General features: G+C 31.5%; 2 protein-coding genes and 1 long non-coding RNA gene across 3 annotated transcripts in view; 1 reads left to right on the top strand and 2 right to left on the bottom strand.

Annotated features, from left to right (window-relative positions):
- LOC119081597 overlaps positions 1–13,108 on the top strand; it is a 78,004-nt gene that overhangs the window by 55,520 nt on the left and 9,376 nt on the right. The window contains exon 41 of the mRNA XM_037190631.1: positions 12,113–12,281. Within this exon, the coding sequence (XP_037046526.1) occupies positions 12,113–12,281 (169 nt within the window). The remainder of the gene's footprint in view (positions 1–12,112; positions 12,282–13,108) is intronic.
- Positions 2,856–3,520, bottom strand: LOC119081303. Its single transcript, XM_037190063.1, has 2 exons — positions 3,307–3,520; positions 2,856–3,247 (listed from the first exon to the last, which is right to left on the bottom strand). The coding sequence occupies exons 1-2, from the start codon at positions 3,344–3,346 to the stop codon at positions 2,976–2,978; spliced, it is 312 nt and encodes a 103-aa protein (XP_037045958.1). The 5' UTR covers positions 3,347–3,520; the 3' UTR covers positions 2,856–2,975.
- LOC119081304 lies at positions 3,546–4,363 on the bottom strand. The gene is made up of 3 exons (XR_005088476.1): positions 3,858–4,363; positions 3,715–3,785; positions 3,546–3,642 (listed from the first exon to the last, which is right to left on the bottom strand). It is a non-coding gene; the product is annotated as an uncharacterized LOC119081304 (long non-coding RNA).

A 13,108-nucleotide genomic window follows, 5' to 3' on the forward strand; every position in this document is an offset into this window, starting at 1 on the left:
AGGACCTTTTTATATGATGTTCTTTTGATTTTCAAGGGTTTCATTAAAATTTAAAGGATTTATTTTTAGATTTTCAACGAATTTCAGGATTTTCTTAACAAAGGATTTTCTTTTGAGTGCAAAATTTCGTTCTATGTTTATCTGCCCATCGGTAGTGATGTTGTCTCGGTTCAAAAAATTACACCCAAATAAATGAAGTTTATACGAGTCATGGATCAATAATAAGTCCACTCTTAAACAAACTTCACAGAATCGAGAGTTGATCCAGCAACAACAACAAAACATTAAACAACAAAAAATTTACGTAACAAATTCCATTCCAAAATAAATCCGTCTGAATTATAAATTAAATTGAGAAAGAAAAATGCCGACTATCTCAATTAATAGCATTAACAAATAATCTCTCCAAAATCAGAATATCAATCGCAAATAACGTAACGTAAAAAAATACTTTGACACCTGTCCAGTTTTGCACTCATCATAATTTATTAATTATTGGAAGGATTGACCGTGATTCGAATTTTTATTAAATATACGTTGAATAAGTGTAGCTGTAGTACAACCACAGACATAACATTACAAATGAATTATTTTTCGATGTAGAGATTTGACTCCAACAATAAAAGCAAACAAAAAACAAATTTCTAAATCAATTATGTTTGTGCTTGATGTTCATCTGATTAATGAACTAAATATTTAAATGGCTGTATTAAGTAAGTCTTCAAGCTGTTTGTATAAACCAGTGACAATGTTTTGGATTTTTTTCTTATTGAACACCGTGAAACTGAATCATTTTATTTCTATCATTCGAATGAGCGGTGTGGTGGCGTTAACCACCTGAGCATGCAATTCATTTCAAATTCTTTTAATTACTATTGATATAATAATTTTGTTTTCAATTAGTACAGAAGCAGAGTTTCTTTAACCAATAACGAGACGATACGCTTTGAAGGTAAAAATTCGCTGCACGCGAAATTGAACTTGAAAAATGCTTTAGTGCTTGTAAATTTGGGGCCATTGAAACTTGAGTGAACATGAGAAATTGCTCCTTCAATAACCTGACACTGTAAACTTGTTCTGAAACTTATTCTAATCACAAGATTCTATTGCATTTCCTAAACTACGTTCATTATACAATTGCGTTTATGCCTTTCATGAAAACAGGTCCACTCTGATGTCCGCTTTTTGTTTAAATGCATTAAAACAAGTTTTGATCGTTAGGTTTTTCGAGGAATTGACTCATCAAGGCTATAAAAATTGAAGAGATAAAAACTATAAAAACAACTTAACCGGACATCGATTCGTCACTTTGTTTGGATGCTTGTTCAAATTTTTACTGTTCCGGCACTGCATCTATCTTCGAATGCATTTTTGTACCGCGGCGCATCGGTGATAGATACAAATGTTCAGATATTTCGTTGGTAATTTTATTGTTGCTTTTAATAAGATGATAAGGGATGTCAATGCGACGAGGAGTGGATTTCAAATAGAGAGAACACAAACGGTTTAATGTGAATTTGATGACAAATTCTGTTAATGAATATTTGTGTTGAGAAATAGTGAAAAACTCGAATATTTGCTACAAGTTCAGCATTTCGTAATCTTAATACTATCGATGCTTGTTGATGTTCTACCAAATCAGTCAGTAAACTAAATTTCAACGGACTTTGCCCTCGAACATCTTTTCGAAATTCAAAAATTTGGATGGCTTTCGCGTAAAAAAACAATCAGTTACAAGTACTTCTTGATGCTGCCCTTTTAAAAATCGGCAAAATCATCGTTGTCACAGTTCATCGATAACAAACGGAAAACATTTAATTACCGTCAGGAATTTTCGATGGATGAGTGGCCATGAAATCGAAGACCTACCTCGTCACATATTTCGCGACTGCAACTGTCTCATGGATTTGGACCTATCACGCAATAAAATTAAAATTTTATCAACAACAACTGGCTATTAAAATTGATTCTGCTATGTGAAGTTTCCTTCTCACGCAATCCCCTTGAATTCAACGATTTAACTATTTTCGACAGTAACGAGAATCTGGTTATGTTCTTCTTCAATGTTGTTGGTACTAAAGACATTCGACACATTGAAAAGGTCGATCAGATGAGATTCGTTAAAGATATGAACTAAAAAATTACCGAAATTTTCAATAAAAATGTTGAAGAATCTCTACAACTCTTCCAAACTTGTTCTACTTTGTTCCTTTGTTACAACTAGTGTGTGTCATCTGTGACCTACTCTTATACCTATATTTTCCAGAAGATATTGCACTAAAAGGTCCCACAATTGCATTCTGAAAACTGAAATATCACTGAAGTTCACCGAGCAGAGTTAGTTAAACGATAGAACTCTCTCGAGGACTACGTAACTTAAATTGTGAGTCTAAACATTCTAGAATTTATCGAATAAAATGCATGAACTAAATAAATATAAATAAATTGATGTCTACAATGGAAATGCTACGCAATCATTCATTGAATCTACGTCAAAAGAAACACCATTGAATATCAATCAAAAATTTACATTCCTTCCAAATTGGGAAATATTTTTTGTATTTTAATCAATTTAACAAAATTTTTAGGACGTTAAAAGATTTCATAATGTGCAAAATTGATGAGAATTTCGTTCAAAATTCGTCGTGTGTACCAGCTCGAAAGTGTTTCTAATAGAGGTTTTTCAATTTAGTTGTAACACAAAATAATTTGAAACGGTAGCTTTTTTCTTATCGTAATTTAAATAAATGGTTGTATCGCTAATATATACGACTGCTGAAGAAACATTTTCAAATTTAATATTTTGTAATTCGCCATAGCGAATAGGTAAAATAGTAGGTATACGTTGTACGCCTATTCGTTGCCAATTAATTTTGTGGATTGAATCAATAAAATTATTTTTTAATTAATTAATTAAAAACAAATCCGTCTTCATTGTTTGTAAACTTAAAAAAAGGAAAAAAAAGTGAAAATTTTTACAATTTATCGTCATCGTCATCACTGTCCAATTCGTCGCCAACTCCTTGAGCTTGATATCGTGTCGGTATAACATTTAAGTCTTGATATCGTGTCTGTACTCGAGCTACCGGCTGTTCACGATCCAATATTGTCGATTCGGCGCCAACTCCACTTGAACTTGACGATTGAATGGCCGTTTGATGTCTTGTCACACTCGGTCCAACAGTTGAGGTTTGATATTGTGCCACTTCACGGGCACCACGGGCACATTCGAACAAATTGATGTAGCCTATGACCAGAGCATATATAATTTTCATTGCAAAAATGACTAAACAATCGTATAAATACCTTCGATTTGTTTAAATGCTGCAATTAGATGAGCAGGCATCCCAGGTAAATCCACACCATAATTGACGGTCTCATTTGGAGCTTGATATTGTGTTGGTACTCGAGATACCGGCTCTTCATGATCCAATAATGTCAATTCGGCGCCAACTCCACTTGAACTTGATGGCCGTTTGATGTCCTGTCACACTCGGCTGCGCGCTTCGTGTTAAAGCACTTGCCACCTCCGATTGAGAGCCAACTAATTCCCGATTTATTCACAAAAAATATTTTAATCATTTAAAGATAAAGGTAAAATTTAGCTCCATTTCTCAATGAAAATAAATGCATCGTCCACCTCTACCACGGAATCCAACATAAACTATCCGACGAATTCAATAAAGAAACAAAATAGAAATATATATAAAATACCTATGCTCCTTTTCAACAAGTTATCGGCACATAGATTCATCTCCTGAGCTCTAACTTTGATCACTCTTGAACTAAAATATAAAAATATATAATCGTGAAACAGAGTTTCCACAATATTTAGAATACAAACATGCCGCAGTTACATTTTAACCGTCGATTCGCGTAGGCTGAACAAAACATCACTCTTGCTTGTATACGGCTGTGTTATAAGTTGTTGTTGTGGCTTTAACATTACATTAATCTTCGACTCTATAATTCGATCAAATTGTTGATCATAATAATAATAGTTTTTTAGTTCTCTCGAATTTTGTGGGCGAATATTATGTCGGAACTGACAGACTAGTTGGTGCATTTGTTGATTTATGTAAATGGTAGCAGTAATCTGTGGGAATTATGCATAATTTTAAATAATTTGTTGAGAATTTGATGGATTTTATTATCAGATGGTTGATTTATATGAAACACTACATCAATATACATCTTACATTTTGTCTGCATTACGTTAATAAGCTGTAATTTGTGACTGTAATGACCATACATTTTAATGGTTTCGAACGTATTCTTGCTTGATGGCTGGTGGATATTTTTTTCTGTTCAACTTTTGTTTGCCAGCAACATTTTTCATCATTAAGTGGATATAGCCGAAATATCGAATGTAAGTGAATATTGCTCAATATATTTTCATATAGTTTTTTCAGAGTACCACAAGCGACAATTCTTTGGATATTAAATTCCGGTTCAAAATATTTGTTGTTTTCTATTTCACTTTGACCCACAAAAACAATTTATTAATTGCTTTTAACGAAGACATAAAACATAAATTATTTACTTGTTAAATGAAACGATCTCTATCTCCAGTCCAGATCATGTACAACTATTTGTATGTGTCTATTGGCTGTTATTGGTTGCGCAAAGAAATAAATAATAAATTTTTTTCTATTGAGTGATGTTGCTTATTAATCAAATCACTTTTCATTCGTCTTTCATTCATAAAATACTTTTTATGAACGATTGATGATGTTTAATGGTTTAATCGTATACCGACTACCGGATAAGGAGAATTTTTTCGTTATCATACGTTTATGATACTGTTGTAAAGATCGACTCAACAAGTATCTTCTATATTTTTGGTACATAATGCCGATGAGTCACCCACCTACAGTATCCACAGACTGATTCTATCTTAATATAAAAATGGAGATCTCACTTTATCTGATCGTTCGACTCAATTACATTTCATTTGATGATTGGTAGTAGATCAAAAATATTTGAGATGATCATAATCGCATGTTTCTAGTTGTTTTCGTTTTGGTTTCTCTTAAGCGAACCATTACATTTATGGTCAACCTTACCTTTATTTTTGTGGAATATACTGCTACGTAAAACCGTTTAAAAACGTCTTAAGCCAATCCTTGTATTGTGATTTGTGGTTTTTTTTATGACTCTTGACTGTAAATTTAATGAGTAAAAGATTATTTTTTTTATCGAAATTTACTTGAAGGTAAAAATGTGTCGTACTTCACCGGATGTAGCCGATGAAGCGACAAAAACGATTCGTTTCGTAGTTTTGTTTTTAAGAAAACGAATTTATAATAATTTTCAATCTACGCACACAGTCTACCAAACTAAGTGAAGCCTTCAAGGAAGTATTTATGAATTTTCTTTCGGTTGTATGTATTTTCTCCGGACAGTAATCACTTCACATTGACATCCATTAAACTGAATCACAACATCATCTCACAATTATTTATGCCGAATTAGCGAAAAAAAATCAGAAAAACCGAAAACGATTGCCACACAATGCGTGATGACTAATACGAATGTGTCATAAATATTGTCAATCAACCATATTGAAATGTAGGCTCAGCCCGAAAGTGAAATTAATTCGAATATACTTATTATGCAGTACCATTCATTTACCATCATTTTGTGAACCTTCTGTATATAATAATATAAGAATTTTACTCTGAATCAGCATGAAAATACACTGCCAATTAATGTTTATTTTCCATTGCGTGATAAATGCTCGTTAATCGATCACTAAAATGCAAATTGGTTTTAATGTAGAGGTGAGAAAACAAACGACAATAAATTAACTTGTTTTTGCAAATAGACTACGCCAAAATGATTTTTTTTCTCATTTTTTTTACATAAAGCAGCTAAAAATTGAAAATAAAGATACCCGTGTCTCGTCTTTTGACGAAAAAACTTGAAACCGGAAAGATTTTTCACTTTATAAATTCCTGAAATATGTGATTTGCGCCATTTTCCACCCAAATTCCACATAAGGTCTTAAGTTTGCCACTTTGCAATTACAGTAGTATGAGTAGTATTGTTCACTCAGTTCATCCAGTTTTGACTGATTCACTGAATTTTGTTTTGATGAAATGTCAAATCGGGACAGTAAATTTTAAATCTCAAACAAGTTTGTGTCGAAAATTTGTAGTATTTCGCGTAAAACAAAGTGATACAGTTTAAATTTCGCACAGAAAATAGTTCCGAGTGTGCTCATGCTAGTGTCTTAAACAGAATTTAGGACAAATTCTCCGAAATAATTTTAAAGACAAATTAATTTGGTCAAACATTGTGGGTGTTGTGAAAATCTCATTTTTAAAAGTAATTTGGTGTGAATTGTGCCATTCAGTGTTCAATTCCTTAATTTTATGTGCCTAGAAATTGCCTGCAATGCGTTTCGTGCTAATTCAGTCGGTAAAATGTGAAGAAAACATACAAAAATATGTTTCCATTCAGGTAAACAAAATTCTTGACATGTCTGTTGTGAAGATAGTCGTAAGTGACACCACAAAACTGAATTTTTTTTGTCCGTTAATTTAAAAAATGATTTTTTTGGCGGAAATGCTTTTATTTGAACGTGTGCATGATTCCGGTAAAATAAAATAGTGATAAAGTCACCACTATTGATGACCTTTAAAATGGCATCATTGGTTAAATATGATTGGCATAGTCTATTGATAAATAAATAATTCCATTTAGATAAATTGAGACTAAATTGGACTGGTATGTGCATACAAGTAAAAGAATTACGGTTATTTTTGGTACAATGGCTTAAAAATATTGGTTTTAATTACTTAACCTTGCACAGACAGCTTGCATATGACCAATGGAATTTAATTAGTTATCGAATCTTGCTGGAATTTAACATCAGATTTGTTGAGTAACAGTGTGCATCGCTAATTTGTATCGCGACTGTCGTTTACAGACGAAATAACCGTCAGCAAAAGGTTAATGTTTCAAGTTAGCTCGAAAACTCCTCGAGCACCAATAAATGTCCATAAGAAAATTTTAGATATTACATGGTACAACACCAAAAAAGTTAAAATTGCAAAAATGTAACGTTTTCAATCACGTTCAGAAACCTACAAATGTGTTCATTTATGAAATTTCCGAGAGAGAAAATACAGATTTTCACACCTTTATTCGTAACATCATCAATCTGAGCTAAAGTTATTGCTTTATTAAGATTCAAGATTGTGGTTTCAGATAGGACACTGTTTTGAGCAATGTTACATACAGATCACTTTGTAAAACATTTTCTGCATTGTATACGGTTTAAATAACCATTTGTGGAGCTGGTCTTGCGAAACAATAATTTATTCCAACTATACAAACCAGAATTATTTTTTGTTTTGTTTTTGTTAATAATTCTGGCTTATATGGTCATGACACGATAGAGATTACATTGATAGATAAGATTGTATGTTATGGAAATTTCAATTTCTTTTTACTCCGTATGATGTGTACGATGACTTAGTTGACAACTTCAATCACGCAGTTGTCAGATTTTTGTTCGAGTCTAACAAAAAAAAATGTTCATCTTTGATGCAAAGCTTATTGAATGCCATGCAGACGGATCATCTTCTTGTGATGTAAATAAAACCAAATAAAAAAGTCAATTTCATCTTAAAAATAACTCCCAACCCTCATTAGAAAATCGAAGCTAAGGATGGCTGTATAGGGTACTTCATTCCAAACTTTCACATTAATCGACATTGTCGACAAAAGTAATCGATGCGGTGTGGCTCATTTGTTTTTATTTAACGAAATGTATGTTAAAGTTACAATAAAATTATTTGTGTAGAACAGTTGAAAATACTAAAAAATCAAATGAAGTCGCAGACTAGCATAGTTATAAACGGACGACAAACTTGATGGCTGTGAAGGGAAAGAACATGTTCAATCATTCTTTCGACAGAAAAAGTTTATTCCTCAATCTTAAAAACCTCCTTCTTTCATATTTGATTGCAATTTTCCGTCAATTTTTATATCATTAAATTCATTACTGGTAATCGATCACGATTAAACTTTATAATTAAATTTAATTTGCTTTTCTGATCGATATACACTGTCGCAGTTGATATGCTCTTTGAATTTATGAACTTCAGATTATTTGAAATATTTTCAATAAAAGCCGCCGGAGTTTTGTCAGCCGTTAAATTGCTGGAAATTGGTTACAGCCGAAGGCTCAATATTTTTTTTGTGCACATTTCATGTCTAGACTTTTCGAGATGTTTCTTGTAATGATTTTAATGTCTCCCATATAAAGACGAGTCTTACTTGCGAACAATATAAAATGTATACGTTAATTCCAAAGTACACTCAAAGAAAAACTAATAACCCGATCATTTGTATGTTTATGTTCACCAGTGATGAATATGGCATTATCAACATTAAAAGTATCTCTGACATGTTATATATTGCCCATCATTATAAGCACATTAAATTTCTTTTGAATTTATTATTATGATCTTAATGGTTGGCAAAATGTAGCATAAAAGTAGACATAATGATGAATTGAGTTCGTGAGATGATTTTTTTAAATAAACTTGATTGATTTTTCGTGTTCTATCTTTTATACTTTGCTGTGCTCTCATTTATTTTTACTGAAAATGTCCAATTTAAAGACAAAACGAGAAATAATTTTGCACTTAGAACCACTATAATAGGAATTTCGTATCAAAAGTACTCTCAACATGAAGTTTAATGGGTCGTCATCATTCGCAGGCACGTCTAGACGATAAGTACATCATTAGTATAATTATCGAACCTTTTACTTCTTTTGATCTAATCGTTGTCAACAGATACAAAATCTTTTACTTCATTAGTTTTAACATCCATTCGGCTACATAATAGGACATTGGTTAGAATTCACTGCTTATTTTGGACTTCGCTTTCGCTAACAGATGAAACAGTGATCGTCAAAAAGTGAATTTAGATTATAAATGTGCTGTCTACAAATTTCCCGAAATACCAATAATAATTATGCTACAGCCGTTTGGCCTAAATTGGCCAAACAACAAATTACTTCTTCAAATTGGGCGTATTGTGGTGTCAACGGATTTCTATAAAAAGATTTGACATAATGGTATGCTCACCATTGCAAAATGTGAATCACGAATACGAAAAGTTCGATTGAAAAGAAAAACGAGACGAAGAATTCTATTCATGCGTCAATAGACATTTTGTTATGCATTATGCCACTAACCGATATGGGTAAAAAGATAATCGAATAAGTAAATTTATAGTAAAAATGCAAAGATTATTTAATTAACGTAAGCTGACTATGTTATTAAAATATGGTTATTTTCAGACAGATTTAAAAAAAAAATCAGAAAAAACAACAACCAGTTGACATGTTTCATTAATACTCTGACTAAGATTCTGAAAATGTTATATTTAAATGAGCACATATTTCATCATAAAAACAAATTAATTAAATTTCTTTCCATTTTAAGTATATTGGTGCAATTAAATTACTTATCTTTATCATTGCAATACGGTACGGCGTATCGAACCATAATTTGCAGTTCCTTTTAAAATCGCTATAGGAGTAATAAGGAAATTTAATTGAAATGATAATTACATTAGCTGCGTCATAGTTTGTAGAGAAAATACGCTTGATAATTTGAGAGAAAAACCGTGAAAGTCTGATAGACCTTACGGAATGTTTTGAATTATAATTAAAATATTAATTTTTCATCTTAGCGTACCTAAACACTTAAAACTGGGGAAATGGTCAGAACTACGTTATTGTACAGATATGGTCGATCGGCCAATTCATCTTAGACATATTCATAATTCATGTAAAAAAAATATAAAAATGAGTGCGTTTGAGTGTGCAAATCATATTTCTATGTCCTCCAGGCGGAAGATAGACCATACCTGTTTTACAAGTTCATTGATGTACTCGTCTTCTTTCATTGTTCTCAATCCGTTTATTTACTGAAATACTGTGACCTGTAACATTAAAACACAAAGCCTCTCATACATTGATTTGCATATAAAAGTTTCCAGTGGACTTTGGACTCATTGTTTTTTCATCAAATTTTAATTCTCAGAAATTGGTAACTTTTTTGTGAATTTGCGTAAATTTTTCGCTAACCATGATTAGTTAAAATTAGTTAACTATGGGTTTTCTTGAACTAATACAGATAATAGAGATCCTCCATGATATGCTAATAGGAATGAAAATGTCTGAAACATGATTTAATTCTGAGATCTTAAAAATGTAAGAAAAGAGCAGTGAGGACTAACTAAAGCGTTCAGAAAGTTTTAGTACAGAAAATCCAAAATAATCCATAATAATCTTTGTCCTAAGAGACACAACATTACACTATCCTTTCGTAAGCGGCTATGTTTCCTAGGCTAGTATTCTTTTATAAATAGTAAAAGTATGGCAAGTTCAATAAAAGATCACTATATGATGTGTAAAACAATCGAAGTAGCAGATTCGATTGTATAAGGGGTGATACACTTACTTTTTGTGGTTCATGAATTCAAATTTTAGATTAATTATAAAATTGCACACAAGATCTGGTTTAACAGATGTGTAATATTAAGCCATTAAAAATGTGTTATGTGCTGTGCATATTATTTTTAACTTTCCTGGCTTTTTTAAATTCTTAAACCAAGCATTAAGATGACTTTATATGGTCATTTTGGATATTTACAACACTTCACATATAACCAATAGGTTTATATAGTCGTATCGGTTCACTTGAGTGCTCATTTATTATTATTTAATAGACTGCGAAATCTCTTTTGCAAATTTATTATATATCAAGTAATAAGTTTTTGTTTCCATGATCTCATATTACAATATCAATAAATATATGAAAATGTGTCGGTTTAATTTATAATGGGTTTTTATAGATATCGAGCAAGTTGTATATCATTTCATTTAGTAAATTATCATTGAAAAATTAATATATATAGCCGCAGAATTACAACAATTGACTGTAAGTACTACTGCAGTGTATGCAATTGCTCACGCAAATTGTACATTCAGAAAAAAGAATGCGATCGGTTAGCGGCGTAAACAAAATAAATTTTAGTTTGAAAAACAGTGTAATATGAGACTTTTATAAATGAATGTCATATAGATTGATACACATTGTATATATTGATAGGAGAGTAAGCTGTTAAGTTTCGTTAAAATCATTTCATTTTGTGCGTTATATTTTGCAATTCCATGTCACATTATTTCAGATTCGCTTAAACAGTTGAGAACGTTTAAATTCGGGTAATTAACACAACATTTACAAATGATGTCAAAGCAATTATAAAACAGCCAATTCGCATTCTTCGGAATATTTTTTAACTGAATTAAAACAACCGAATCAATCCATTTATTGTTGGTTCAGGTGTGATTAAATTTAAAGAAACTTCGAGCATCAAAAAATTGTTTTTCACTTTGCGGAAGAAACGCACGTAATTTCGTTCACGTGCGATGAATATATTTCCAAACAATTATTACATCCATCACTTTGGTGTCGAAAACGTGAAATTACAAAAAATGTGTTTGATCTGCACCGATGCATTGGACCATTTTTTTTTGTTAAAAAGTTTTATTTCAAATTTACGATACCCCATTATTTGTAACAACGAAGTTTTCGTTTTATCGCATCTTCTTCAATGTAACTCTGAATGAATACGATTGACAAATTAATTGGTTCCATTTTCTTTTAAGTTATTCGATGCGGTACAAAGAATTTTTAACGTTAAACTTTTTATCTATTCTGTTCAATATCTTCACCAATAACGTAAAGCAATGTCTCAGCACATTGAAACTACTAACCAGTCCTCAATCCAGTCAGATTAGCCTTCATAATATTGATAGGTTTACATACAATGTTTTTATGTTCAATTCACATTAAATTTTATCGTTCACATAATGTAATAAACGTAACGTTAAAAAGATCAAACGATCGATTTGAAATTACCTTTGCGCGTGTTTCTCTGCTAATTCGATGCCCACTTCTTTGGAGCGGTCTTATTGATCTTATTATTAAGTGATCACCATCCTACTTATTAAGCTTTTTTACAAGCAATGTTTACAACTTGTTTTATGTGTGTAACTTGATTGTCTTTCCATTTACAGCCCGATTACTACAAAGATGCACCACATTTCCGACGCATTGGTGATGGTCCAGAATATCGTTTAGAAATTCCACACGCTAAGTTAGATTTTACCGGAACTTATTCTGTGATAGCCACGAATTTTTATGGTGAAGCGAAAGCAATAATTTCGTTGCAAATCTACGCAAAAGGTAAGTGTATCTTTCCATAATTACTCCATCTATATATTGAGTCATTCATTTGTTGTTTTAAATTCTAAGTATCTGCAAACTCAATCACTTTATGTTAAAATTTATCTTGCTAGAGATTGTATTAGCTTGTTCGCATGTGTTCTCTAATATCAAATATGCTAATGTTCAATTGAATCAATAAATAATTCCGTTGATCTCTGTGCTGTGATGTGAAATGAATATTTTAAAAGACATTCGACTGTATCTATTGTGTGTATCACAACGATTTGATGTTGAAACAGAAACATAGAATTTTCAAAAACGTAAGCAATATCAATAAATAACCATTACCACATACTGTACAGTGTACACTAAGACATAAACTATTTGCTAAGTTCGTCGTGAGGGGTTAACATATCAGAATGTTTCGGACTGTAATGGAAGCTAATTGGTTCCAATTTACTCAAAACATTCATTCGTTGTCGAAAATGAAGAAGAATAGTTAATAAAGTCAGGCTGATGTACTATTTTATATTGCAAAACTTATGTTTAAATTTATGAAGTACAAGATTTCACATCAAATATTTGGCGATACTTTAAACAACAAAGAAGTGACAGATTGAATGATAACATTATAGCGATTAGCCGTTTGTAAAGTATTATTTGCATTAATTTCACAGTCCAAGCATTGTCTCAATGACCTGTAAAAATAGAAATTCTTCAAGGCAATAAGCGAACAAAAAGCTACGTTCGCTTCTCCTAATTAGACTAAGTTCAGAAACTCAGACATGAACAAATATATTCAGAATAAATATGACATTATTTAAAGATATATATGTCGAATCAAC

Source organism: Bradysia coprophila, unplaced genomic scaffold (assembly GCF_014529535.1).
Source record: "Bradysia coprophila strain Holo2 unplaced genomic scaffold, BU_Bcop_v1 contig_358, whole genome shotgun sequence".
NCBI classification, from domain to species: Eukaryota; Metazoa; Arthropoda; class Insecta; order Diptera; family Sciaridae; genus Bradysia; species Bradysia coprophila.